At 40.6% G+C, this 27474-nt stretch overlaps 2 protein-coding genes and 2 long non-coding RNA genes across 4 annotated transcripts; 1 reads left to right on the plus strand and 3 right to left on the minus strand.

The window, feature by feature from the left end:
• Positions 1-16631: 16631 nt before the first annotated feature.
• LOC111229647 lies at positions 16632-19125 on the minus strand. The gene is made up of 2 exons (XM_022756065.1): positions 19097-19125; positions 16632-18985 (listed from the first exon to the last, which is right to left on the minus strand). Exon 2 carries the CDS (start codon positions 18980-18982, stop codon positions 17699-17701), a length of 1284 nt encoding a protein of 427 aa, XP_022611786.1. The 5' UTR covers positions 18983-18985; positions 19097-19125; the 3' UTR covers positions 16632-17698.
• A 935-nt stretch (positions 19126-20060) lies between these two features.
• LOC111229655 lies at positions 20061-24222 on the plus strand. Its single transcript, XR_002665412.1, has 3 exons — positions 20061-20272; positions 20432-20561; positions 24049-24222. It is a non-coding gene; the product is annotated as an uncharacterized LOC111229655 (long non-coding RNA).
• Positions 20502-21935, minus strand: LOC111229656. Its single transcript, XR_002665413.1, has 3 exons — positions 21509-21935; positions 20682-20764; positions 20502-20583 (listed from the first exon to the last, which is right to left on the minus strand). It is a non-coding gene; the product is annotated as an uncharacterized LOC111229656 (long non-coding RNA).
• Positions 24223-24240: 18 nt separating the features above from the next.
• Positions 24241-25417, minus strand: LOC111229776 (the record flags this gene model as incomplete). Its single annotated transcript, XM_022756247.1, has 1 exon — positions 24241-25417. A coding segment is annotated over exon 1 (1020 nt), but the record flags the coding sequence as incomplete, so codon positions are not given.
• Between the last annotated feature and the right edge of the window lie 2057 nt (positions 25418-27474).

Genomic DNA, 27474 nt, shown 5'->3' on the forward strand with positions numbered 1-27474 from the left:
AGACTAGTAAGTAAACAGCTGTTAATGCTAATGTTGGCTATGCAGCAATAGCAAAACTTACAAATATCACCATTTAACCTGTGGTACTTGTAGGCACATTGTGTGTGATCTCATCAATCTTCAGTAGCTCTCTCAGGGAGTTAAAGATTGATGGGGACACAAGCGGCTGTAAGTCTGTTTCCGAGGCCTTAAATAAAAAGTCGGCACTGCAGCCATTAAATATTTCTGCTTCTGACACTGAACGCGGCATTATGAGATTAATATGACATTAAAAACTGGATGATGCCCTATAAGAAATCTGGTATATGAAATAAAAATAGCAAAGCAAAACTTAATCTTAGTCTTAAAGGAAAAACAGAATCACTACTGTGCCTGTCAAGTCTATATTTTCTATTTAAATACCAATTGGAAAATGTGGCCAAGGCTACTGAAGAGACAGAGAGGAAACAAGACAAACTGTGGAGTGTGTTCACATTACACATACAGTGTATCACATGTATATATAGCCCTCTCTCCAAAAGGTTTATCTTATGTCAGATATAGTTCACAAGGGCATCACCCATGTGGCAAACTCAAGTACTTAATCTGATTTACTGTCACAATAAAGACATATCAGTAATCTAGATTGATTGCACGTTCAAGTGTGTCTGATTAATTGCCTGATATATTGTACTTGACCCACAGCCACAGTTAATACAGTAGACAGTATAAGAGAGTGTTTTGTGTGGCTGTGTGGTCATTTGCACTTTTATCTTCATGAACATCTGTTTTGAGGCACAATCACGTTGTTTCTCTGCGTGAATGAAACTACCAATATATTTCCCTGGAAAATGCTTTGAAACTGCTGCCGCTGTCAGTATCAGTCAAAAAAAACCAAGCTGTTTGAAGACTGAGAGGTCTTCCTTGAACAAAGAGACTCTGACATCATCCAAAGGGGAAGAAACAAAACCTTGATCTTTGAAGCTAAATGTGAAAAAAAAAAAAAAAAATTCAGCAACAACCTGAGGCCTCAGTCTTTTCCCGATTGCATAATTTTGCAATCGTGGTTATGATCCGTGTTAGAAAACCCTGCATCGAGCAGTTGATGTGAGGCTTTTGAAAAGGGATATGCATGCACCACTGATGAGAAACTTCAGTTCCAACATAAACAGCAAAAGCAAAGCTGGGTTATTTATATGAAGATAGATTAGCCGAGTGGAAATTCTACAGGCGTGTGTGGGTGAGCTTTTGGTGCAGATGTGCACGCCATGTGGTGGTTCCTGTGTGTGTGTGTGTGTGTGTGTGTGTGTGTGTGTGTGTGTTTGTGCACTTGTGTGCATGTGCGTCCTGCAATCAAGATCTTATGGGAAACTCGGAGGCATCGACACGACTTATCATCTATCAGGAGAGTAGACGGCAATGTTCTCACTGCAGTTTCTTTGAATCCGCACACTGTGACCCAATAACATCAACCCTCTGGGGGAGAATCAAGGTCTTGCTCTGATCCCCTCCATTAATTTGGCACGGAGGCAACTGGACTGTGGAGTAGGTTTATATAAAAAAAAAATGTCTAAATCGCAAATTGTTGTTGTTTTATAATTTAAATATTCTTATCCTGTCTTCCAATCTCCTCCTCGCTCTTATTTGTTTGCTTTTCTGAGAGTCAGAAAAATGTTTGCTGCCGTCTATGACTAAGTGAAAATGTTTTTGCCTGAAGGGATTCATTCATTTATAAATGAAAGACACATACATTCAGCCACATTTTAAGCCTATGCAGTTGTATGTTTGATAAATATAAATAGATTTGGGATGAAGCTTCATGAAAACATCTCTGCCTTTGTTTACATTCTCACCATCACTATCTTTAGAATACAGATGGGTCCATGCATCCCACACAATTAAAGTACACACGCACACACTGTGGTGTACATTGTTGTTGTAACACCAGTGCAGACATCAGCCGTGGTTTCAATTAACTTTTAATTCAACTGCTGCAGGAAGTAATGTTTTTATAAAAATTGGGAAAATAGAAATTAAATAACAATACCATTTTCTCTATATCTTATCTTTGTTTTGGCCAGCCTCCAAAGAAATAACATACGTTACCATTAAAGCCGCGTTTCCACCGCAGGAACTTTCCCCAGGAATCAGGAACCTTTTGAGGAACTATGTGTGTTTCCACCGCAGGAACCAAGGTTTAAATTTAGTTTCGGGGCAATTGATCGACCCCCAAAAAAGTACCTGGTCGGGGGGTGGTACTTTCCAAAGGTTCAGTAACTTTGGGGGGTGTGGTCAGCAGTGCTGAACATTTCTGACTGGTCGAATACTCGCTGCATTTTATTTCACCCACCATGTTTAAAAGTCCGAAGGGACTGAGCGAGCGAACACATTTTCCACACCGAGGGAGAAGGTAAAAAAACTGAAACAGGACTTCAAAAAAATAAAGGACCACAACAACTGGAGTGGCTAGGGTCACCACCCGTCACGTATAATATGGAATTGTCCCATATTTGAAAATAAAATGCTGCGTCCTGTAGTGAATGAATATGGGACACGGTTTGTTCCGTATTTTCATTTATGTTATGTCCTCAAAGTGCTGTGAATAATGTCATGTCAAGTAATAATTCAACATAATCTTCCCGGGACTTTAGGCCGCGGTGGAAACGCAGACAACAATGGGCCACAGGAACCTTTTAGTTCCTGAAGAAAACTTTTTGGTCGAAACGCGGCTTAAGTGAATTTCAGCTTCAGTCTAAACTGAATCCCATCTCTCTCTCTCTCTCTGGTGACACACAGTAGCTTCCTGCCTTCAGTCTGCGGCAGCTCAGAGGAAAACCAGGAAAATTTGGGTTCAGGCCAGGACAGAGCAAAATAGTGACCCCAGAAGTCAGGGCACAAGGGACTGGTGATTATTTTCTTTCAGACACCCCTGTATGCAATTCTTGAGGTTATTCAGTAACTGGGTCTTTGACAGATTCCAAAGGCCAGGAGGTGAAATAAATCTCTGGACACTGTAATGAGCCTATAAATCTATACATTTGTAAAAGCAATGAAAAAAATTCTGCAGCAATATAACCCAGCAAAAATATGACCTGTCACCATAAAACATAAGTTATAGTATTTGTGTACATTTAGTTGGCGGCCTCAGTTACAAATTTCAAGTATCGTGGACTGTGCTACCCAAAACAGGATGCTTGTAATTCCACTCTGACTCTAAAGTTAAATGAGATTTTACATTTCTGCTTTATTTTATTTCCATGTTACACAGACTCAAAAGGTGCTGGTGACTTATATCCTTCCCTGTTGATGCCCTGTTGAGAGAGCTGAAGGGCAAACAGAAATAGACGTGTGTGGGTTTGGGGCCACTTCTCTGCTAATGGCACACGAAGTACTCCAGCTTGGCCTTTTACCCAATTACAGCCCGCCTTCTCTTTTCTCCTCTCTCTTACTGTGTGTGATTAACTCACTGTGTTGTCGATCGCACGCCATCCATGCAAGCTGAGGTAAATATTAGACTGGTTGTGTGTACCAACAGAATGTTCATACACGAGTGTTTATATATACATGAGGTTCAGCTCATATGGAACAAATCATGGCTTGAATACTGTGAAAGATGTTGTCAAAAGCTGGAGGAATCCTATGTGGAGTTGTTGACTTTCGGAAATGTTAACTGGGCTGTTTTTATTTTTTGGTGACCATGGCAGGATTGTAGCCTCCTGGTAAGAAAGAGAAGGTCACAGGTTCAGTCCTTATAATATTTTAATATCCTCACTCACACCACAAGTGTTACATACAATATCTTAGGGCTAAACTTCCATTGCAGATTTCTCTGAATAGATGAGCCTCCTGGAAAATGCCTGAAAAATGTATCTCCTCACCAACAACCGCCAGCTACATGTAAAAGCCAAATGAATGTTCCTTTACACTCATAAGGAAATTTTTCCAGCATAGACTGTATATAGAGATGGATGTGGCCTCTGTGAGTGGGCTGCTTCGCCGTCACCGACTTGGCAGTGCCTGACTCCGCCTAACTCCCGGCTAATCTAAAAGTGGGCAAAGAGGTGGGGCGTGTGTGGAGGCGAGACTTCGGTGCATGCCGGTTTGTGGCAAGCACACGCTCACCAACCTGTCTCTCAAAGTCCTTGGTGGCTCACCTGGTTGCGTGCGTACAACATGGGCTTAGTCCTCACCGCACTGGAGATGGGTTCGGCCCTTTGCTGCATGTCATCCCCTCTCTCTCCCCCTGACTTTCCTGTCTATCTTTCACTATACAATTAGAATAAAGTCAAAAAATGTCCCAAATAAAAACTTAAAAAAAAAGGAATGTGTGATGTTGACACAGACACTACACTTATGTTTTTCTACAGTCTTTCCAGAGGCAAAAGAGAAAAACAATCCACTGAGTGACTGAAGTTATCCTCATTTGGTCTTTATACATCTGTTCAACAGATGAGACAGTCGAATTTCAGCAGCCCATAAGTTGAAAAACACCCACAGGACCTTTGATGACTCTGTTAGAGCTCGGTGATGAGTTGTTTTAATTCACTGGCTCAGCTGTTAACCACAATTTAAATTTGGAATCTGATTTGATTTTAAATATCACAAGCCTGTACCTCACTGGCCTGTAACATTCAGTGATCGGACTGTATTCTGGAGCAAAGACAAGTCTTCAGCCTACAGAGTTCCTGACCAGTAATGGCACTTTTCTTCTGCCAGTAAACACAAGACTAATACGGTTTCTGTATTGAACTACTGATTTATACTCAGACGTGTTTTCCAATGCAGAATACGAAGCAGAGCAGTGGTTTCTGTGAAATTGTAAACATGCTGGTGAGAGGTTGACTGGACCCAGGCTGGTCTAAGGGAATGAAAAAACAGCCACTGTGCCCCCAGTGACTCTGCTTTTCGTCAAAGATGACCCCGAGATCCGGTTCACAGAGGAAACTGCTTCGTATTCACACTCAACATTGTCCTCAGAGGAGAATAAAAAGCAACAGGCACACAGCACTGTTAAGGAATATCATCATGCCCTTAGGAGGAATAAGTTAGCTCTGGCAAAGCAGAAATGTTGTACCTTTATTCCACCTCGCTGTTCTGGTTAAAAGGTATGAATGTGGAATGGGTGGGGGTGGGGGGTGGGACATTGTTATTGTCAAGTGGGGTTGGGGCATTGTTGTTGTGAAGTAGTTACAGAGCGGGATTGATGGCTGTGTAAAAGGGAGAGCTAGCTGAAACCACACACAGGGACGGCAATATTCCCGCTTTGTTTGGTGCTGTGTAAACAACCAAAACCAGCACAATGAGGAGTCCTCTTAATAACAATATAGCAGGCTCGCTGCAAAAAAGAGGCTACAGTGTACAGCTATGCTAGCTGCTCTGTGAGGCTCTAGCTAAATGCTAAAATCATACATGCTCACAATGTCATTGGTGTCACATTAAATCTGCAGAATAAAGAGATCACTACATGCACAGTTTATTTTTGCACTTTCACATCCTTGTTCTCTGCCAGCAGAGATGCTGACACCAGGAAAAGCCAGACAAGAACCAACCTTTTCTTTTTTTTCTGTTTCTACACCAATTTTCTTTTTTCCCCTCAACATGAAGTGGCCGTTCAGTGTGAGAGTAGATAGGACTGAGACAGTGAAATTCAAGACAGATTCAGCTCTCTGAGTCAAGATGAAGATTGGTGATTTGCCAGGTAACCACGCTGAAGTCCTCTGAGCCGTCTCGAGCAGGCACGACATTACCTCAGCCCAGCAGCTTTAACGTTATTGCTTTGTCTCACGCCACAGGCCTCGGCTATCAGAGAAAATATGTGGGATCTCTGATCGAGTTGTTCCTTTGTAGTGTTTGCCATTTAGATCTGCAGCAGCTTGGCTCACTGCTGGATCAGTAGGCATTTCAGTGACTGCCAGGGGAGTTTGAAAATTTCTCTCCTTCGCTCCGTCTGACCACCGCACTGATCCTTGCCAAAATTATTCCTGCAGACTGTAGCCTGTGAGCCATGGCTGCCATTTGGCCCCTTGACATTGTGTGCCTGGAGATTCCCAAAAAATGATAATGAAAAGCTGATGAGATGCGTGTCATGCCAAATGGTAAGCTGCTCTGTGGGACCGTGCGAAGACTTGATCTTGTGGGAGAGCTCATAAAGTAGAAAGACAGTAAAAGAAAAACAATCTCTAATGAATTCTTGATTACTAAGTGGTCAGGGTACGCTTAAAAAAATGGATAATTATTACAAGAAATATATTTTTCTTTGACCTTATCTCTCCATGTGACTCCTGTTCTTGCTGCTTTTAAGTTTTTTCTAAGAACACATTAAACAGACCCGTAACCTTTGCAATAACAACTTTACATGAAACCTGAGATTCTATGATATCTACTCAGCTTATTTTGAGCCACCTAAATGTTTATTAGGTGCTGATAAATCTGTGTGACGGGTACTAAGTGAACCCTTCGCTACTGATATATTGTCTGTGTCTGTGTAACCCTTACTTACCAAGTGTCTGTGAGTGGTTTAAGAGTCGCAAAATGGTGGGCCTCTCCAGCTCGGCAGCTGTTAAATTAAATCTAAAGGGTTCATCAAGGATCTGTCTGAGTCATGATCAGACAGCACCGTAAATCTGTGTGAGCTATGAATGCTGCTTTCTCCTGAGGTGGTGGAAAAATGATAAATTAAATAGATTCGAAGCACTTACATTTGAGCAGGAAGCCGGAGGAGTGATGTTATCATCTCATCCTGCCTACTTTTTAATCTCTATGTACAGTATAATTTGATATAAAAATGTTGCAAATAATTTTTTTTTTGTGCTTTTTGGCTTGCGTGTCTTGCACATGCAATGTTGATATCTTGCAAATGCTGAAAGGTGCCCATTCTTTCAGATTAAAGTCACCATTAACTAAGCATTACAAGGTGTGCTTTTGCATGAGCTCACTGCCAGTGAGGAATACATCTGTCACTGCAAGGAGCAGCTCCCCAGTGTTGACAGAAGGGTCTAGACAGGACTCTGAGCTCTACCGTCCTTCTCTCTCTCCTCTCCAGCGTGGTTTTCTTTCAGGGTCTTGCAGGCTAAGTCACAAGGCTGTCTGCTGATAAGAGATTTATTTTTTTAAAGGGGGGGGGGGGGGGGGGTGGGGTTGGGGGGGGGGGGGGGGGGGGGGGGGGGGGGGGAGGGGGGGGGGGGGGGGGGGGGGGGAGGGTGAGGGAGGGAGGGGGGGGGGGGGGGGGGGGGGGGGGGGGGTTAGGTTTGGTTTGTCCATTTAGCTTGTATCTGGTCAAACCTCTGCTCAGTATCAGGTTTGATATATGTTGTTGGCTTAACCCTTATATTGTTGACCCAAGTGTCACAGTGCACATTATATATGATGATGATGATGAAGATTTATGTAACGCAGATAGGCATGCTATAGATACCATTTAAGCAAACACGCACAACCTGACCTGAGAACCTTCATACATGGGCGCACAAGCAGTCAATGCGCCGTCCTTTGTGGCCTCTTTACACCCAAGCAATATCACGGCCGTGGATTCAGCTCAAATCAGAAATCCTGGCTAATTTATTGAACTAATGCATTATTATTGCTAGTATTCAGTGGTTCAAAAATAAGCTTGCCAAATTTTAAATGTATGCAATTCAAAAACAATCTGGCTGATGGCACTAAGCTTCCCCTTCGCCTATCATGCCGACACAGGCAGCTCCACTTCAACAGAGCTGACATGGAGTGGCTCCTTGTCTTGTCTCAGCTGACAGGATGTGTTTCTTCTGGAGGCCTTTTATCATGTTTGTCTTGACATTCCAGACCCAAACAACATGGCATGGAGGCAGAACTGAGCACGCTGTAAATTGTGGATCTGCACCTGTATTTCTACAGACAGATACATTGATTGAAATAAAATATACACACATATATACTGTATGTCTATAGATATCTATAGATATATATAGCTTATTTAACGGCATTGCTGTCACTGAACTGTTGAGGGGTATTTCTGTCACAGTTTTTGGCCCCTTGGCTTATAAATATTTCCACCTTTGGTTAACCTGTTACTGCACTTCCATAAAGTTAGGGGACAGATAAAAAAAAAAAAAACAGACCGGTCAAAATCAATGCAGCAGTTGATTTGTTTTAGAAATGCAGCATGTCTTTTTAATTCAAATTTTGTGGCATATTTATTATTATTATTGTGTTGTTGTTTGTTTTATGTCTGAAACTTCAAGTAAGTTTAGTCTCAGACCAGTTTTTTTCTAATCCATTAGATGGCAGGCCAGAACACAAGCAATGGCTAATTTAAGAAATTGATTGATAAAAATGCACCTGGAATTTGCTTTGTTACTGTTCACATGTGTGACACCGTGGCACATGAATGATTTACTGAACTGGTGTTGTCTTTTTCATACTGCACATTGTAGGCAAAATCCCTAAAGAAGAAATGCTTCTGTGGGTAACTGTTGCCATGATGAAGATCTATTTTAGCACCAGGCACTGTCCGACTGATTCTTGAATTTTTGTGTCCGACCTTCACTCTCAACAGAAACTGAGCCCTAAAACGAGCTATCAGGACATCCGTAACTTTGTGATGTCACAACAAAGCAGTCACCGCTCTCAGCCATGCCGCAAGTCCAGCCCACCCATATGGGACCTTTATACTCCATGGCCTCAGTTTTTAAGGAAGTCTTTCAGGTAAAACTCCAAGCCAAGATACATTTACTTGAGCAGCTTTCTCACACTTGACAAAGTTCCCTCCAAATCCACACTGGACAATATAAACATGCTATGTTGCAATCCTAGTAACTAATAAACTGACTGACTAGTCTTAAACTTAGTGACTAGAAAAATCAGTCAAGTGTTGCTTTGTTCAGACAAAACACTGGGATTTCAGATGATTTTAGTCCAGGACTCACATTCCTGACGTTAGACAACGTGCTTTAGACTTAATCGAAGGTCAGACAAGTCAGCTGTGTGGCTCCTTGTGCTGACTGATCTAATCTATTTTCCCCAGCAAAAACACTCACTTTTTTCATTGTAATTTTCCAAAGTACACATAATTGTCATGCCAATACATGATTGCTGTTTATGTTCACGTGTCTGGAGTCATGGGGATTGACTGTTATCCAGTGAAAAGCAACAACTTTACGCTCCCAAAAGCAATCAGTGCTCATGACATCTGGCTGTTAGTTATTCTTTGTCAGACAAACAAAACAAAACTCTTGTCACATTGATGCATACATCTCTGTGGATTAGCTGTAGTATGTTACTGCCCGCATGCTGCATGACGTGCTGTTGGCAGAGTTTCTCTCTGGAGGAAATCATGAATGAGATAAACAATTGATGCAGGAGTTGATTGCGTATTTTGACTTGATGACTTGAAGCAGAGGTGTTAGATCATTTTCCTAGGTCATTACTTCACACATGACCTGTGTCATTGGATTTTAACATAACAAAATGAAATATTTACCCGTGTCTGTGTTTACTTTGTCCTTCAGTACATCAATTTATGTCAATGCCACAGCCTGTTATTCAATACACTCATTTAGTATTGACCTAAATATAATATGCGTGATGCATTTAGAACAAATTGATGTTATATTATATTATATTATGTTGTATGTGTTATTGCCAGATACTAAAGCGTATGAGTAAGAGGCAAACAAACAAGAAGAAAGAAAACAGAAGAAAGAAGTAATAATTTTACCTGAAATACGAGTGGAGATAGCCCTGCCATTGTTTTAAAGGAACAGGTTACCATTTTGGAAAATATCCTTTTTTTGCTTCCATGCAGAGAGTTTCGTAGCTATCCATTAGATATGAAACTATACCCATTACCTTAGCTTGGCACAAAGACTGGAAACAGAAGAAACAGCTAATGTAGCCTGGCTGTATCCAAGGGTGACAAAATCCACCTGCAGTGCCAACACCTCTCATTATTTAACATGCAATGTCTTGTTTTTTAATCTGTACCAAACAAAACCAGGGTAAACCACCATTCACCCGAGAAGCTTCATCATTTCTAAATAGCTCAGCATGTTCAGTAGCTTTTGACTTTTACAACTATCCATGTAACCTTGGCGACTGAAAATCTTTGGGAATACCAGACAGAAATTAGACCACAGACCCCTGTTTGATAAGATGTTGTCCCAGAGTCCCCCATCTGATAAGATTTTTGCTTTTATCACAGAAAATGTTTGAACCCCATGACAAAAATAGCCATACACTCTGTCATTATGGATGGAATTATAGTGAAAATAAATGATTCCCCCTTTTTCTGGGGACCATCTCAAGGACCCTCAGGGGTTCACAATTCACAGGTCACAATAATATGTGTGTGTGTATTTTTTTTTTGTTGTCCATGCCAGTGAAGGCGGAGTGTGGGGGGTGTGGCGGGGCGCTGTGGGGGTGCGTCGTGCTCGACGACTAGAGGGGGCTGGGGTGCGGGTTTGATATTTGGTACAATGATAGGCTTGTTCACTGACATCGTTTAGCTGTCAACTTCCAGCTACAGGCGCTGAATTTGATTTTAAAAATATAATGTAATTCAATGGTGTATTACTTAAAGAATTGACTGCAGCCACTGTGCTCTATGGAGGAGGAAACCGCTAAATTTTACGAGCCACTTTTCAATCATTTCATCAGTTCAACAAGTTATTTCCCGTCTGCTTTTTTTCTCTCATCTCTCCATACTAAATCTTGTGGCAGAGGAATGTTTTAATTAACTCTGTTGAAATTCAAAACATGTCATGGTATAACAGTAGCTAGTATGAAGTGGTTTTGAGAGCTTAATTAAAAAAAAAGAAAAGAATAAAATATCCAATTTTCATCACCCAGGGCTCATTGCACAGGGGAAAAGAGCCATTTGCACTGCTGATATTTGAATACAGTAAAAGCTTGTTGTGGATGTGGGAATAATTTCATGTCTCAGGCACACCTGTACGTGCGCACAGACACATATACATGCTATAATATGGAGGAAATAAAGCTTTAATAGATGTGACAGGAGTGGAGGTGATTGAGCTAAATCAGCCCGGGGTCATTGTTGAGAGTTAGTCAGGCTGTTCTTGTTATACGACCGTTGCTTCTGTTAGCAATTATCCCCGCACACCAACACTTTCAGCATGTGTGCACACAACATGATTACATGGCAGTGAGACTATTTATTTATTTATTTTTACCTGAGACATGTACACTTAATCCATCCTAATACGGTTTTAATTGAACTGCAGCAGTAAGAGCACATTTCCGCCTCTCATCAGGCACATTGAGAATTTAATGTGTACAGTGTGACCCAGGCATCACCCCCGCTGACGTGCAATCTTGGTCTGGTTGATATTCTCAGCAGTGTCTTTTTTTTTTTTCTTTTTTACTGTTTGTTAGGATTTGTTGCTACATAGCCCTCAGGCAACAGTGTCATATGTCTCTGTTTCATATCCTGAATCCCGTTACTGAATGTCGTAAAGGACAGCAAATATTGATCCCTGTTCTCTGGTACATGGCAGCGCCCTCATCTGAAACAGGTCTTTGTTTCTGATAAGGCGGCTTCAGTGGGAAAGGTCAACAACATTTTGGTCAAAAGAGCAACAGATAAGAGAATCTTATACCTCGGGCTGTCTTAAGCCGCAGACCAGGCTTATGTTGGAAAATGACATAACTAGTCAGATTTATGGTGCCACTGCTTGAGAAAAGTTTTAATGAGTACACACTCAACCACTCTTGCTTGCTTCAATGGCTATTTTGCGAATGATGTGTTATTATAGCATCTGGTCTTTGACAAACATCTTATTGCTTATTGTAAAAACAGACAGTTAATCTCGCACCTGCTCCATAGATCAAATAATGCTTGTTGGGTTTCTGAGGGCAAAAAATTATCAATAATATACTGAATTATTTAATCATGATTTATTCTAGTATTTTCTGCTTTTCTGAGATTGCCTCAGATGATCTCCTAATATTCTCCTAGTTATCATCCTCCCTGACCTCCTCCCATCAAGGATTCCACTAACCCATTAAATAAACAGTGTAGAGAGACAAATTGTGTTCTTCTTATGTATACATTTTTTAATGAAGTAATTAACAATTTAAACGGCATGAAAAAACACATGTTAAAACATAATCATCATTGTAAAATGTGACACTAACGTAGATGACAGCATGCTACAGTTAGAGGGGTTGGTTTGTTTTCAGCTGCTGGATCTGTTCATTTGTAGTTGTCAAATTTCTTTAAAAAAGATTCCCACATGATATCATGGGATGGTGTATAAATAGCACGCCGCTTTTAGGGACTTTTGCATGTCATGTCTATGAATTTTAAGCTTTTCGTGTATCATTTGATGCCATATCAATTAGGGGTTAGGGCTTGGACAGTAGAGAAATGACACAAAAATGCATGGTGATACAACATGAACTCACTTAAGAAACTGACGTGTTATTCATATACCAGTTGATCATACCAGGCTGCTGATTCAATTCACTGTAATGGTATGTAACCATAATCTTGTCTTGTCAATCACGAAAAACTGAATATGAACTCACACTTGCTAAATGGCTCAAGAGACATGATAACATGGGAATCTATAGACAGCTATGCAGGTGGATACTGGAAATTGGCAATTCAGACTCAGAACATGAATAGAAACCACAGCAGAATATGAAAATGTACATGTTATCCATTTTGCAGAGGCCTTTATCCCCAAACACAGGTGGATAAACCAGTCTGAGCTCAGGTTGTATTTCAGGCAAGTGGAAATGCGTCCGCTACTGCTAGTGAGCCTCGGACATTCAGCATTCCTCATTGAAACCTAAGGAGTTCAATGTCAGTAACACATCCATTTCTAAGTCCATCATTTTCTATAAAGTGGCTGAAACTTATCATCAAGGGAACCACTTTTTTACAAGTACACTAATAGTAATTTCTTCAAGACTGTTCACATGCAGCCTGAAAATGTTAACAGAAAGTAAATAGCTTTTTCTGCATTAACAGTTCACCTTTTTGTCACCAAAAAAAGTTTAGCAGTTTCATCAATTTTTATTCAAAACCACTAAAGTTATACTGGCTTTGACCTTTGACCACCAAAATCTAATCAGTTCATCCTAGAGTCCCAGTGAACACAAGGGATTCCCTTGAAGAGTTCATGAGATATTGCGTTCACAAGGCCAAAACCATGTTTGGTGAGGTCACTGTGTCCTTGACCTTTGACTTTTGACCACCAAAATCTATTCAGTTCATCCTTGAGTCCAAATGAATATTCGTGCCAAATTTGAAGAACTTCTGGGCGCCCTGGTAGCTCACCTGGTAGAGCTAGTACCATGTGCTAAGAATAAGTCTTAACCACAGCGGCTCACTAGAAATAAAGCAGAAATGCCCCCCAAAAAAATCCATTGCTTCGTTCTCCACTGTGGGGAGACATATAAAGAGAAACACACTTCTCTTTTTAAAAATGAAAGCTGTAATGACAGTAAAAGGACAACATATTATACAAAGCAATGCACATTCACACCTGTTCATGGCACAGTAAAGTCAAGCACACATGATGAAAAACGACCTCACTGTGTGGAAGAGCAAGAACCAAAATTGAAATCAGGAAGTAGAAACCGTAAACTGTTTTAGGTTTGTTAGGGAGGCATTCTCTGTTCTGGTGTGTGAAGGGCTTATAACGTGAATGAAGTAACTGAGCCTTGAATGGCTCTCAGTGCCACATGTTAGTCGAGATGTGGATTTATCAAATAAAATTAGACAGTGTGTCCTATGTGAGTTGTGCTATTAACAGGTAATGTTTATAAATGTATAATATTCTATATATATTTCTGGCACTGATAATTCACCTGACATACGTATATTGGGTATTTAATAGTTTTTAGTTCATTCATATCCCTACTTCCATTCTCCCCTGCTCAGCTGCTGGGAGACATACTGACAGAAACACACCCCTCCCTCCAGGTGACCAGTGGAGCTGGACCGGGGAAAAGGAAAGTGTCTTTTGGCAAGGCAGGAGGCGTAACCTGATGAGAAGTACATCATTGCTCTTCGAAACATGTCCTCAGCACCAGCCTGCTCAGAAAATGTTTCTGCAAACTCACGTTTGCAACCATCCAGAGTTACATACACCAGATAGAGTTTTGAATTGGACATGCAGCCCATTAACACCTTCTCCTCAGAAAGGATTATGTTTGCCTGACCTACAGCTTTCTGCATCTCCCTCACAATGTACTTCTCATCATCTTTCTTCCAGAGACAAAGCTGAATAAGAAACCCTATTGGAACACAGCAGAGACTAGAAATAGTGAGTATCAATGTTCCAGAAACACTATGGTTGTCAACTGTGAACAAAAGCATAAATGCAAATATACCTGAATATGTACAAAAACTTGCTAAGACTAAAACTACTGTTACACCAGTAATGTAGATCAGTGTTCGAAGCCAGAGTGGACGCAGCCACACTTTGGTTTGTGAGACAGTGTTGATCATCCTCACAGCCTCTCTGTACTTCTCCTGGTCCTCAATGATCAGGCGCAGTTGGTCTGGCACCTCCATGTCACTGAACTGACCACAGTCCCATTTATTGAGTCCCTCATCATTGACAGCAGTCAAAGGCTGCAGGGCTTTCCCGTTGTAGATAGAGGGAGGCTGGAAGGGCACCACAGTGGACCCTTGAAGCTGCTGGTTGGGGGTGCAGAGCACCTTAAGCAGCTTATTCATAAATTCAGGGTCGTTGGCTTCCAGGTAGGTGAGGTGGCAGAGGTGAGGAGGAACTGAGACTCCTGGCTGCAGCAGCACTGGGACGATGGGTTTCCTCTCCAGACAGTCTCTGAACAGAGACATGTTGGCCTCCAGGAGACACCAGCGGCTCCTCACAAACTCCGGGCTGAGAACCAGCAGCACCTTCTGGCTCTCCTGGATGCACTCGGACATGTTCTCCAACACGGTGCGCCCGGGAATGAAGTCACGATCATGGTAGCAGACCTGCAGGCCAAAGGACTCCAGCTGGTTGATGATGGGGTGGGTCCACTGGTGATCAGTGCTGCTGTAGCTAATGAAGACATGGTAACACTCACCATCTCTCAGTGTGGGAGGAACATGAATGGAAGGAGACAGTGGGACAGTGGACTGTGACTGACTGTCTGAAGGCTCAAGTGAGTTCCTTTGGTCCATTATCTATGGAAAACTAAAATGAGATAAAAAATATAATATAATATAACTAAAAATATAATTTAAACATTTGGGCAAATTTTTCAAAGATTTAATTTAGCAGTGTTTATTTTATGTTAGTAAAGCTAAAAGAGACACAAATTTAGAGATGCTCAGTGATCATGCTACTGTTCAGCATAACTCAATAAAGTCACTTCAAGTTTGGATGTGATGTAAGTTACAGCAAAAGTTTATCTCAAACATTATTATAAGAAAAAGACTTGTACAGCACTTTTCAATAAATAAATAAATAACAAAGTGCATGAGCTGATTCAAATAAAAACCATCCAAACAAATCTGTACAAGTAAAATGTAGATGAAATTAAAAAGACATCACAAAATGTGTCTTAAGAAGTAAGATAAAACATGGAACTGACTCTGCGGGTCTAATCAAGTTTTTCTAAAGTTTAGGGTCCCTGACAGCAAAGGCCTGCCTCCTTTGGTTTTCAACCTAGACCTTGGAATGGCCAGCAATGAACTACCAGAGGATATTAGACTGCGTCCCGGCTCGTAGAGGGATAAAAGCTCAGAAATATAAGGAGGGGCCAGCCCAAGCCTGGCCTTAAAAGCAATTAAAAGAATTTTGAAACCAATCCTCAAATAAATGGACAGCTAGTGTATAGGAGTATCTCCTGAAATAGCGCCCCAACGGTGGCAGGCATACTGCACTTTGATTGTCATGGTTACAATAAAAAACACACCGACTGTATCAAGAGCGCTGGACCTACCTTCATCGCCATGCTTACTGGAATAACGGTCATGGCTTGGTTAGGTTTGGGCTCTAGAACTACTTGTTTAGGTTTATGAAAAGATCATGATTTGGGTTAATATAGGTACTTCCTCAACATTAGATGATTTTTGTTCATGGACAATAAAAACAACATAAACTGCTACTTTGACATGAGAATAGAACACCGCTTTCCTGTATCATATGTCTGTCTATAGTTGACCCTTCCATCCACCTCAACCTCCTCCACCCATGGACTTTGTCGCCTCCATATATGATGTCACCTCAATTTTCCCTTTGCTCCTGTCATAATTACTAAGGCCACTAGATGTTGCCTAACAACAAAACGTAACTATGGGTCGTAATAACCTGCTGCACAAACAACCTATGGGCTCGTTTTTTTACAGGATGACAGTCTCGATATGAAAATATTTTTTGAACTGAGTTATGAGCCGGCTGCTGCATTTTGAACAAACTGTAGGCGGTGGATTGATTTCTGATTGAGACAGGTATATGGGAAGTTACAGTAGTCAAGGCAGGAGGCAGTAAAAGCATGGATGAGTTTCTCCGGATCTCTGCCTGGAATAAAAGACGTAACCTTGGCTATATTTCTAAAATGATAAAAACATGACTGCACAGCTTTCTTCACCTGGGGTTCCAATCACAAATCCTGATCAAAGATTCCAATATGTTCCAATAAGTTTTAATATGATTAAAAACTTGTGTAAATGAAGTAAAGTCTTTTAATGAACATACTTTTGTTTTCAGAACTCTGTGTGTTTTGGATTGTGATATAAACAGAAGGCAAATACCACATGACATTTAGAAAAACCCAAATGACTCAGCTTTCAGTAATACATTTATATCTTGTTCAGTTGCTAAATTCAAATAAAAAACAATCAATATCAAAACAGATAAAAAATAGTCCAAGTCATCCTGATAATCCCACATGTAATAAAGTACAAATCATTCACAAATAACTTCTCTAATGAAACCGATGGCTTCAAATGCCACTGAAGAAACAAAACACAGACAGTTCTTATTTTCAATTAATATCTACTATAACAATAGATTCCCAAATCTATAAAGTGTAATGTGATGTCACTCGCTGCAGAATCAAACCTTCTTATGTAACTCAGTGTTGCTAAATATACAGAAAGTAGCCTGTTCATGCGAAAAGAAGTAAGGTCATAATCCTGTAATCAAAAGGGCTAAAATACAAAGTTCATAGGAGTTATAAAGACCCATGATGAGAAGTGCACATGGCAAACTAAAAACATTTATCAGTGAAGCACTATCATGAGAAATTAGCTGAAAAAAACAACCACACACACACATGCAAAAACCTACAGCGTCATATTACTCCTTTGAAGATTAAAAACTATAATCACACAGAATCAGGACAACACAGAATTCACAATAAAGTAAATTCATACCTATTTGTGATACAGTGATGAAGACTGATCACACTGTGCAGATGAACAAGAACCAATGGTAAAACTCAGGAAGTAGAAGATATAAATCTCTTCACTGTTCTGCTTTTTAGGGTTGTTAAAGTGACAGAAGTTCTGTTGCTGACATGGCTGCCGTAATTTTGCCCTTAAAAACTCTCAGTGGCTCGTCTTACTCCACTCACAATACAAGCTGGTTGGCTGCAGGTATGTCACCTGTGTATGTTGAGGTAATATTTCTTAAGTAGGAATGAGCTTTTCTGAGACAGATAATTTACCTGACATGTATTGAACAATTAACTTGATTTCTTTTTCAATTATCTTGATCACATCACAGATTACATCTTGATTTCTTTCATATCCCTACTTCCATTCTCCCCTGCTCAGCTGCTGCGAGACATACTGACAGAAACACACCCCTCCCTCCAGGTGACCAGTGGAGCTGGACCGGGGAAAAGGAAAGTGTCTTTTGGCAAGGCAGGAGGCGTAACCTGATGAGAAGTACATCATTGCTCTTCGAAACATGTCCTCAGCACCAGCCTGCTCAGAAAATGTTTCTGCAAACTCACGTTTGCAACCATCCAGAGAAACATACACCAGATAGAGTTTTAATTTGGACACGCAGCCCATTAACACCTTCTCCTCAGAAAGGATTATGTTTGCCTGACCTACAGCTTTCTGCATCTCCCTCACAATGTACTTCTCTTCATCCTTTTTCAAGAAAGCAAGATTAATAATAAATGCTAAAAGAACACAGCAGAAACAAGTACTAGTGAGCACCACCAGTCTAAAAAGATTTGTGTTTTTGTTTTTGGAAATATTGTCGTCAATCATGAATGTAGTTAGCCTCATTACAAAATAAACTAAGATAAGCATAAAAACAATTGTAACAAACAATGTAACCAGTACTCTAAGCCAGAGTGGACGCAGCCACACTTTGGTTTGTGAGACAGTGTTGATCATCCTCACAGCCTCTCTGTACTTCTCCTGGTCCTCAATGATCAGGCGCAGTTGGTCTGGCACCTCCATGTCACTGAACTGACCACAGTCCCATTTATTGAGTCCCTCATCATTGACAGCAGTCAAAGGCTGCAGGGCTTTCCCGTTGTAGATAGAGGGAGGCTGGAAGGGCACCACAGTGGACCCTTGAAGCTGCTGGTTGGGGGTGCAGAGCACCTTAAGCAGCTTATTCATAAATTCAGGGTCGTTGGCTTCCAGGTAGGTGAGGTGGCAGAGGTGGAGAGGAACTGAGACTCCTGGCTGCAGCAGCACTGGGACGATGGGTTTCCTCTCCAGACAGTCTCTGAACAGAGACATGTTGGCCTCCAGGAGACACCAGCGGCTCCTCACAAACTCCGGGCTGAGAACCAGCAGCACCTTCTGGCTCTCCTGGATGCACTCGGACATGTTCTCCAACACGGTGCGCCCGGGAATGAAGTCACGATCATGGTAGCAGACCTGCAGGCCAAAGGACTCCAGCTGGTTGATGATGGGGTGGGTCCACTGGTGATCAGTGCTGCTGTAGCTAATGAAGACATGGTAACACTCACCATCTCTCAGTGTGGGAGGAACATGAATGGAAGGAGACAGTGGGACGGTGGACTGTGACTGACTGTCTGAAGGCTCAAGTGAGTTCCTTTGGTCCATTATCTAAAGAGAAGACAAAGGTCAGAACATCAACTCATATTTTGTAAATACCTTACAAGGATACTATTTATGATCATGGTTCAGCTATAACATTTTTTAAAAGTAACTATTTACCTTCAACAGTGGGCAAAAGAAAGACGTTAGTGAGGTCACAGAGTCTTAGCAGTTACTGTCTATTGGAACTTAATCCTGTCACTACCTGAGAGTGTGGAGAGACATGTACCTTAAAATCACAATCTGGGGTTTTGAAACAACAACCACCACCTGTCAATTGTAATCTGTATATGTGTCACAGTGGTGTTTATTCAACTGTGCTGTCGTAGTGAATTGTTGGCTAACATGTTTAGCTTATTTTTTGTGCCAGACAGGATCACACACTTACTTTAGATTGAATTTCAAGTTTTGCCCAGCTACTGTCTGTCGCTGTCTTCCAAAATGCACACGTTTGGAAATCAAAAGGTATAATTTCTAAATACCACTAAAAATGCACCTACTCAGTTTCAAATGTACTGCATGAACATATCTGAGTCTAAAACAGTCTGACAAAGTCCAGTGAAAATTTTCTTTCATGCAGGCAATGATTTTCAGTTTTGTTTTACCACTGTATATATAAATGAGGGTAGACTAAATATAGAAAAAAAACTCTCAGTAAAACACAAAACAATTTAATAGGACCAGAAACTACAGCCTCCAAAATGACTGTATACTTCAATCCAAACCTCTCTGTCCTAAAGTTTCAACAAAAACTGAGCATCACAATTGATACATGGTTTACATTCATTCTTTAATTTAAATATTCTTCCTTCTGTTGTATTTGGTCAAATCATTGGTTTCACAGAGGATAGCTAAAAAAAAAGTAAAGTAATAAGGTTTTTTCATACCGTTAGATAACAAACACATACAACAGTGCAGCAATGAGTAACTAACAACAGTATAAGGAAGTAGGAAATGAAAAATAAAACATGGCACTGCGAGGAGTCTTTTAAAGGCATAGTCTATACTATACAGTCTTTCCCAGTGGAATTCCAACATGGGTGATGTTGGTACAGTGACTGTACCTTTAATGACAACAGTGCTTAAGTTGCATCATCTTCACCTCCATGCAACAGAGAAATGCTGGCCTCCAGGAGACATCAGCGACTCCTGTGGTACAGGAATGAAGACTGATCACACTGTGGATGAACAAGAACCAACTGTAAAACTCAAGAAGAAGATTTAAGACTTCTTCACTGTTCTGCTTTCAGGGTTGTTAAAGGGACAGAGTCCGTTCTGCTGTTCACATGGCTGCAGGTATGTCAGGTAGGATTATAGAGTGATTGCCTACATGTTCAGGTATTATTTCTAAATATAGAATGAGCTTTTATGAGACAGACAATTTACCTGTCATCTATTGGACAAATAACACATCTTGATTTTGACATTTTTAACCCTACTTCCATTCTCCCCAAGACTTTCTGGCTCTCCTGAATGCTGCTATAGCTAATAAAGACATGGTAACACTCACTATGTCTCAGTGTGGGAGGAACATGAAGAGGAGACAGTGGGACGGTGGACTGTGACTGGCTGTCTGAAGGCTCAAGTGAGTTCCTTTGGTCCATTATCTAAAGAGAAGACAAAGGTCAGAACATCAACTCATATACTGTAAATACCTTACAAGGATACTATTTATGATCATGGTACAGCTATAAAGTGTATTTACCTTCAACAGTGTGCAAGGAAGAAGTTAGTGAGGTCACAGAGTCTTAGCAGTTACTGTCTATTTGAGATTAATCCTGTCACTACCTGAGAGTGTGGAGAGACATGTACATTAAAATTATAATCTGAGGCTTTGACACAACACCATAAACACCTGACAGTTCTAATCTCAGTATGTGTCAGAGTGTTGTTTATTCAACATAATGGTGAATTTCACTGTGTTGTCTTAGTGAATTGTTGAATTTTCTAACATGTTTATTTTATTTTTGTTCCAGACAGGTTCACACATTTACTTTAGATTGAATTTCATTATGTATTTTCTGAATTCAAAAGCACAAAGATCAGATAAGTTCTGCCCAGCCACTGTCTGTTGCTGTCTTCCAAAATGCATGTTTGGAAATGGGCCAAGTAACTATCATTTCTAAATTCCACTAATAAATGCATTAAACTGATTTAAAAGGATACACTCAATTTCCAGTGTGTTACATAAATGTACCAATCTAACAAAGTCTAGTAAAAAATTCACTTTCATACAGGTTATGATTTTCAGTTTTGTTTTACAACTGTATATATATCACTGAGGGTAGACTAAACATTGGAAAAACCTCTCAGTAAAACACAAAGCAATTTAGTAGGACCATATACTACATCCTCAAAAATGACTGTATACTTCAATCCAAACCTCTCTGTCCTAAAGTTTCAACAAAAATTGAGTATCATAGTGAGTCCATACATGGTTCACATTCACTCTTTGATTTAAATATTTTTCCCCTCTGTTGTATTTAGTCAATCATTCAAGGATAGCTAGAAAAAAAAAGAAGTTTTTCATACCTTTAGAGAATCAACACATAAAACAGTGCAGCAACGAGCTGCCGACAACAGTATAAGGAAGGAGGAAAATGAAAACCAAAACACAGCCCTGTGAAGACTCTACACAGTCTTTCCCCAGTGGAATTCCAACATGGGTGATGTTGTTACAGTGACTGTACCTTTAATGACAACAGTGCTCAAGTTGCATTATCTACACCTTCATGCAACAGAGACATATCGGCCTCCAGGAGACACCAGCGGCTCCTCACAAACTCTGGGTTGAGAACCAGCAGCACCTTCTGGCTCTCCTGGACACACTCGGACATCACACAGACACGATGGCATTGCTATTAAAGCTAAAAGAGTCACACATTCAGACGTGCTCAGTGATCATGCTGCTGTGTTATATAACTGATTAAAGTCACTTTAAGTGTGGATGTGATGTGAGTTCCAGCAAAGGTTTATCTTAAACAATAAATTGGAATATGATTTTTAAAAAAAAATGTCTAAATGAGGTGAAGTCTTTTAATGAACATACTGTTGTTTTCAAAACTCAGTGTGTTTGGGATTGTGATGTAAACAGAATCTAAATACCACATGAAATATAGAAACACCCAAATGACTCAGCCTCTAGTAATACAGTTATATCTTGATCAGTTGCTACATTCACATTAAAAATACATTCAATTTTAAAACAATATAATCGATAAACGATATAAACTAGTCCAAGTCATCCTGCTGGTACCTGTTGGGGGGCCTGACCAGTGTGTGTTTAGAGGTACTGCATTAGGCAGATTCAAGAAACTGTGTTCATGTTTCACAAATACTAATTTATTTACACAGAAAGTGGCACCGTGATACACGTGTAACACAAAATATGTACAAAGCCAAAAACTAAATAAACAGTTAACTTGGCTGAACTGAACATAAGCGAACACATAGTTACATAAGCGAACAGCACGTGCACATGGCTGCACTGATGTTGCCTCACCAGCAACCTAAAGCAATTGCTTAAATAGCTCCTTGCATCAACTGGAGCCACCTGGGCTGTACCATACCTGCCAACCATGTGTTTCCTGAAAACAGGGGTGTGACAAAGTTATTGGTTTTTCCCAAACCTTTCTATAGGAACACTTCCATCTACCATTTACAACTATTTATCAATAAATCAAACTAAACATTCACTAAATAAACACAAAATCAATCAACTTTCCCTCCTTACCTACCCCCATACATAGTCTACCCCAGTGACATCACTGATGATGTAACCAAGTGTATAAATAGGGGAAGTGTCCTCCTGTTGTCCCTGGAGCACATGGTAGGTATGGTAAGTAACAGAGAAAGAAAATCATTAATTTGTGGAACATAAAACTGAACAAATATGCAATAGCTAAACTTAACAATACCCGTCTGTGTTTTAATTCAATCAGAAGTAATGATGGTGTGTGAACTGTAACCAAACAAAATGCAAAACACAAACAAACCCAGGATAGTTATGTGCAAAGTCTCTGGTTGTGATGGAAGTAAGTAAAAACACTAAATTGGTTCACAATATGGCAAAAATGGGGACAAGTGCTGTGTCGTCACCCACTTTATGACAGTCCCACATGTAATATATGTTACCATGGATACTCAAATACGTTTAGGTTTGTGGCAAACATGACTTCTCTTATGATACCGATAGTTTCAAATGCCACAATATGCTGAAGAACAAGAATAATTTCAATTCATTTCAAGTATAACAATAGATTCCAAAATCTGTAACGTGTCCCTCGCTGCAGAATCAAACGTTCTCAAGCAACTCAGTGTTGCTAAATAGTAAGTAGCCTGTTAATGCAAAAAGAAGTGCGGTTGTAATCGTGCAATCAAGAGAACTAAAAGACAAAGCTAGTAAACTTTATAAAGACAAAAGATGTAAGAAAAGGCATGAAAAGTGTACATGGCAAAATAAAAACATTTATCAGTGAAGCACAAGTGGCTAAAGAAAACGTCAGCTTTATGCCTCCATTGAGTTTGCTGAAAAAAACACACACAAAAAAACCCCACAGTATCCTGTTATCCTATCATAAAAATTATATATGACATCTATTAGAAATTGTGTTTGTGCATCTATGCTTATATTATAGACATACAGTATGCTGCATAAATATATGTCAGTCCGAAATTATAAACAGTGGGTTCCACTTTCCCAGAATGGCAAAATGGACATGTTTAAAATGAATGACCAATTAATAAGATAAACATGCAGAAGCATATAGAATTTTTATATGCATGTCGTTTTAAGAAACTTGCATATATAAACTAAATGTATATTAACATATATGATTGCAACCTAAAATACCATATAAAAATTCAGCATGTATTTTTAATATTTGCATACATGAATTTTACTATGTGTATTTGATGTATTTAATATGTTATGAATTTATATCTTCATATATCCAGAGGATGTATATGTGAGGAATGAGCTTTTCTGAGACTGACAATTTACCTGACATCTATTGGACAATTAATACATCTTGATTTCTTTCTTACCTCTACTTCCATTCTCCCCTGCTCAGCTGCTGCGAGACATACTGACAGAAACACACCCCTCCCGCCAGATGACCAGTGGAGCTGGACCGGGGAAAAGGAAAGTGTCTATTGGCAAGGCAGGAGACGTAACCTGATGAGAAGTAGATCATTGCTCTTCGAAACATGTCCTCAGCACCAGCCTGCTCAGAAAATGTTTCTGCAAACTCACGTTTGCATCCATCCAGAGTTAGATAGTCCAGATAGAGTTTGGAATTGGACATGCAGCCCATTAACGCCTTCTCCACAGAAAGGATTATGTTTGCCTGACCTACAGCTTTCTGCATCTCCCTCATAATGTACTTCTCATCATCTCTCTGCCAGAGACCAAACTGAATAAAAAACCCAATTATAACACACCAGAAACAAGGAGTACTGATCACCAATAGTCCAGAAAAAACAATTAGCAGAACTATAGAACCCATTATCAAGACTGTAAGAAACAATCCGAAACAAAGGCCAGCCAGTGTTCGAAGCCAGAGTGGACGCAGCCACACTTTTTGAGAGACAGTGTTGATCATCCTCACAGCCTCTCTGTACTTCTCCTGGTCCTCAATGATCAGGCGCAGTTGGTCTGGCACATCCATGTCACTGAACTGACCACAGTCCCATCTATTGAGTCCCTTATCATTGACAGCAGTCAAAGGCTGCAGGGCTTTCCCGTTGTAGATAGAGGGAGCCTGGAAGGGCACCACAGTGGACCCTTGAAGCTGCTGGTTGGGGGTGCAGAGCACCTTCAGCAGCTTATTCATAAATTCAGGGTCGTTGGCTTCCAGGTAGGTGAGGTGGCAGAGGTGAGGAGGAACTGAGACTCCTGGCTGCAGCAGCACTGGGACGATGGGTTTCCTCTCCAGACAGTCTCTGAACAGAGACATGTTGGCCTCCAGGAGACACCAGCGGCTCCTCACAAACTCCGGGCTGAGAACCAGCAGCACCTTCTGGCTCTCCTGGATGCACTCGGACATGTTCTCCAACACGGTGCGCCCGGGAATGAAGTCACGATCATGGTAGCAGACCTGCAGGCCAAAGGACTCCAGCTGGTTGATGATGCAGTGAGTCCACTGGTGATCAGTGCTGCTGTAGCTAATGAAGACATGGTAACACTCACCATCTCTCAGTGTGGGAGGAACATGAATAGGAGACAGTGGGACGGTGGACTGTGACTGGCTGTCTGAAGGCTCAAGTGAGTTCCTTTGGTCCATTATCTAAAGAGAAGACAAAGGTCAGAACATCAACTCATATTTTGTAAATACCTTACAAGGATACTATTTATGATCATGGTTCAGCTATAAAATACTGTCTATTGGAAATTAATCCTGTCACTACCTGAGTGTGGAGAGACATGTCAATTAAAATTATAATCTGAGGCTTTGACACAAAACAATAAACACCTGAGAGTTCTAATCTCAGTATGTGTCAGAGTGTTGTTTATTCAACATAATGGTGAATTTCACTGTGTAGCTGCAGTGAATTGTTTATGCTTACGTGTTTCTTTCATTTTTGTGCCAGACAGGTTTACACCATTGTTTAAGATGGATTGAAAATGGGACAAATGGCTATCATTTCGAGAAAAAAAAAACCTCTAAAAATGCATTAAGATGATTTTTAATGGATACATGTACGCAATTTCCAGTGCATTACATAAATATTACGGAGTCTAAAACAGTCTCACAAAGTCCTGTGGAAAAGACAATTGTATACAGGTTATGATTTTCAGTTTTGTTTTACTGCTGTATGTGTGTACATATATCAATGAGGGTAGATTAAACATAATAAATCCCTCTCAATAAAACAAAAAGCTATTTAATAGGACCAGAAACTACAGCCTCCAAAATGACTGTATACTTCTATCCAAACCTCTTTGTCTAAACAGTTTCAACAAACATTGAGCATCAAAATTCCTACATGGTTTATATTCATTCTTTGATGTAAATTTTTTTTTTCCTGTTGTATTTGGTCAAATCATTGGTTTCACAAATAATAGTAGAGTTAAAAAAAGTTAAGTAAAAGTTATTTCATACCTTTAGATAACAAACAGATAAAAAAAAAAGTGCAGCAATGAGTCAACAACAGTATAAGGAAGTAGGAAATGAAAAATAAAACATGGCACTGCGAGGAGTCTTTTAAAGGCATAGTCTATACTATACAGTCTTTCCCAGTGGAATTCCAACATGGGTGATGTTGGTACAGTGACTGTACCTTTAATGACAACAGTGCTTAAGTTGCATCATCTTCACCTCCATGCAACAGAGAAATGCTGGCCTCCAGGAGACATCAGCGACTCCTGTGGTACAGGAATGAAGACTGATCACACTGTGGATGAACAAGAACCAACTGTAAAACTCAAGAAGAAGATTTAAGACTTCTTCACTGTTCTGCTTTCAGGGTTGTTAAAGGGACAGAGTCCGTTCTGCTGTTCACATGGCTGCAGGTGTCAGGTAGGATTATAGAGTGATTGCCTACATGTTCAGATATTATTTCTAAATATAGAATGAGCTTTTATGAGACAGACAATTTACCTGTCATCTATTGGACAAATAATACATCTTGATTTTGACATTTTTAACCCTACTTCCATTCTCCCCAAGACTTTCTGGCTCTCCTGGAAGCACTCGGCCATGTTCTCCAACACGGTGTGCCCGGGAATGAAGTCATGATCATGGAAGCAGACCTGCAGGCCACAGGACTCCAGCTGGTTGATGATGCAGTGGATACACTGGTGGTCAGTGCTGCTGTAGCTAATGAAGACATGGTAACACTCACCATCTCTCAGTGTGGGAGGAACATAAATGGAATGAGACAGTGGACTGTGACTGGCTGTCTGAAGGCTCAAGTGTGTTCCTTTGGTCCATTATCTAAAGAGAAGACAAAGGTCCTGGTCCCTTAATTGATCTTGTGGGGGCACTATGGGAATATGGGGTACCAAAGTGAGGGTTGTGTCTTGATTCTTGGTCAGAAAGTCCAACATGTTCCTTGTGGTTTTTGTCCTCCACCAGGGGTGTCCCTTTCCACCTATCACGTTCGTGATTTTCATTGACAAGTTTTTAAGGCGCAGCCAGGGGGAGGAGTGTGTCTTGTTTGGGAGCCTCAGAATTCCCTCTGATATTCACAGATGGTGTGGTTCTGTTGGTTCTCGTCAGACTGGGACCTTCAGCATGCACCATGAGCTTTGGGTCATGACCGAAAGAATGAGATCAACGGTATAAGTGGCTGAAATTAGTTTCCTTCGCAGGGTGGCTTGGCTGAGCCTTACAGATAGGATGAGAAGCTCTAACATCCGGAGTAGAGTCACTGCTCCATTGCGTTGAAAGGAGCCAGTTGAGGTGGTTCCGGCATCTGTTTAGGATGTCTCCTGGGTGCCTTCCATTGGAGGCCTTCCAGGCATGTCCGATTGGTAGGAGGCCTCGGTGTAGACC

Source organism: Seriola dumerili, unplaced genomic scaffold (genome assembly GCF_002260705.1).
Source record: "Seriola dumerili isolate Sdu_G_001 unplaced genomic scaffold, Sdu_1.0 BDQW01000242.1, whole genome shotgun sequence".
Lineage (NCBI taxonomy): Eukaryota > Metazoa > Chordata > Actinopteri > Carangiformes > Carangidae > Seriola > Seriola dumerili.

Coding starts and splice junctions, on each gene's coding strand:
- LOC111229647 (XM_022756065.1), bottom strand. CDS start 18,982: ATGGACCAAAGGAACTCACTTGAGCCTTCAGACAGTCAGTCACAGTCC.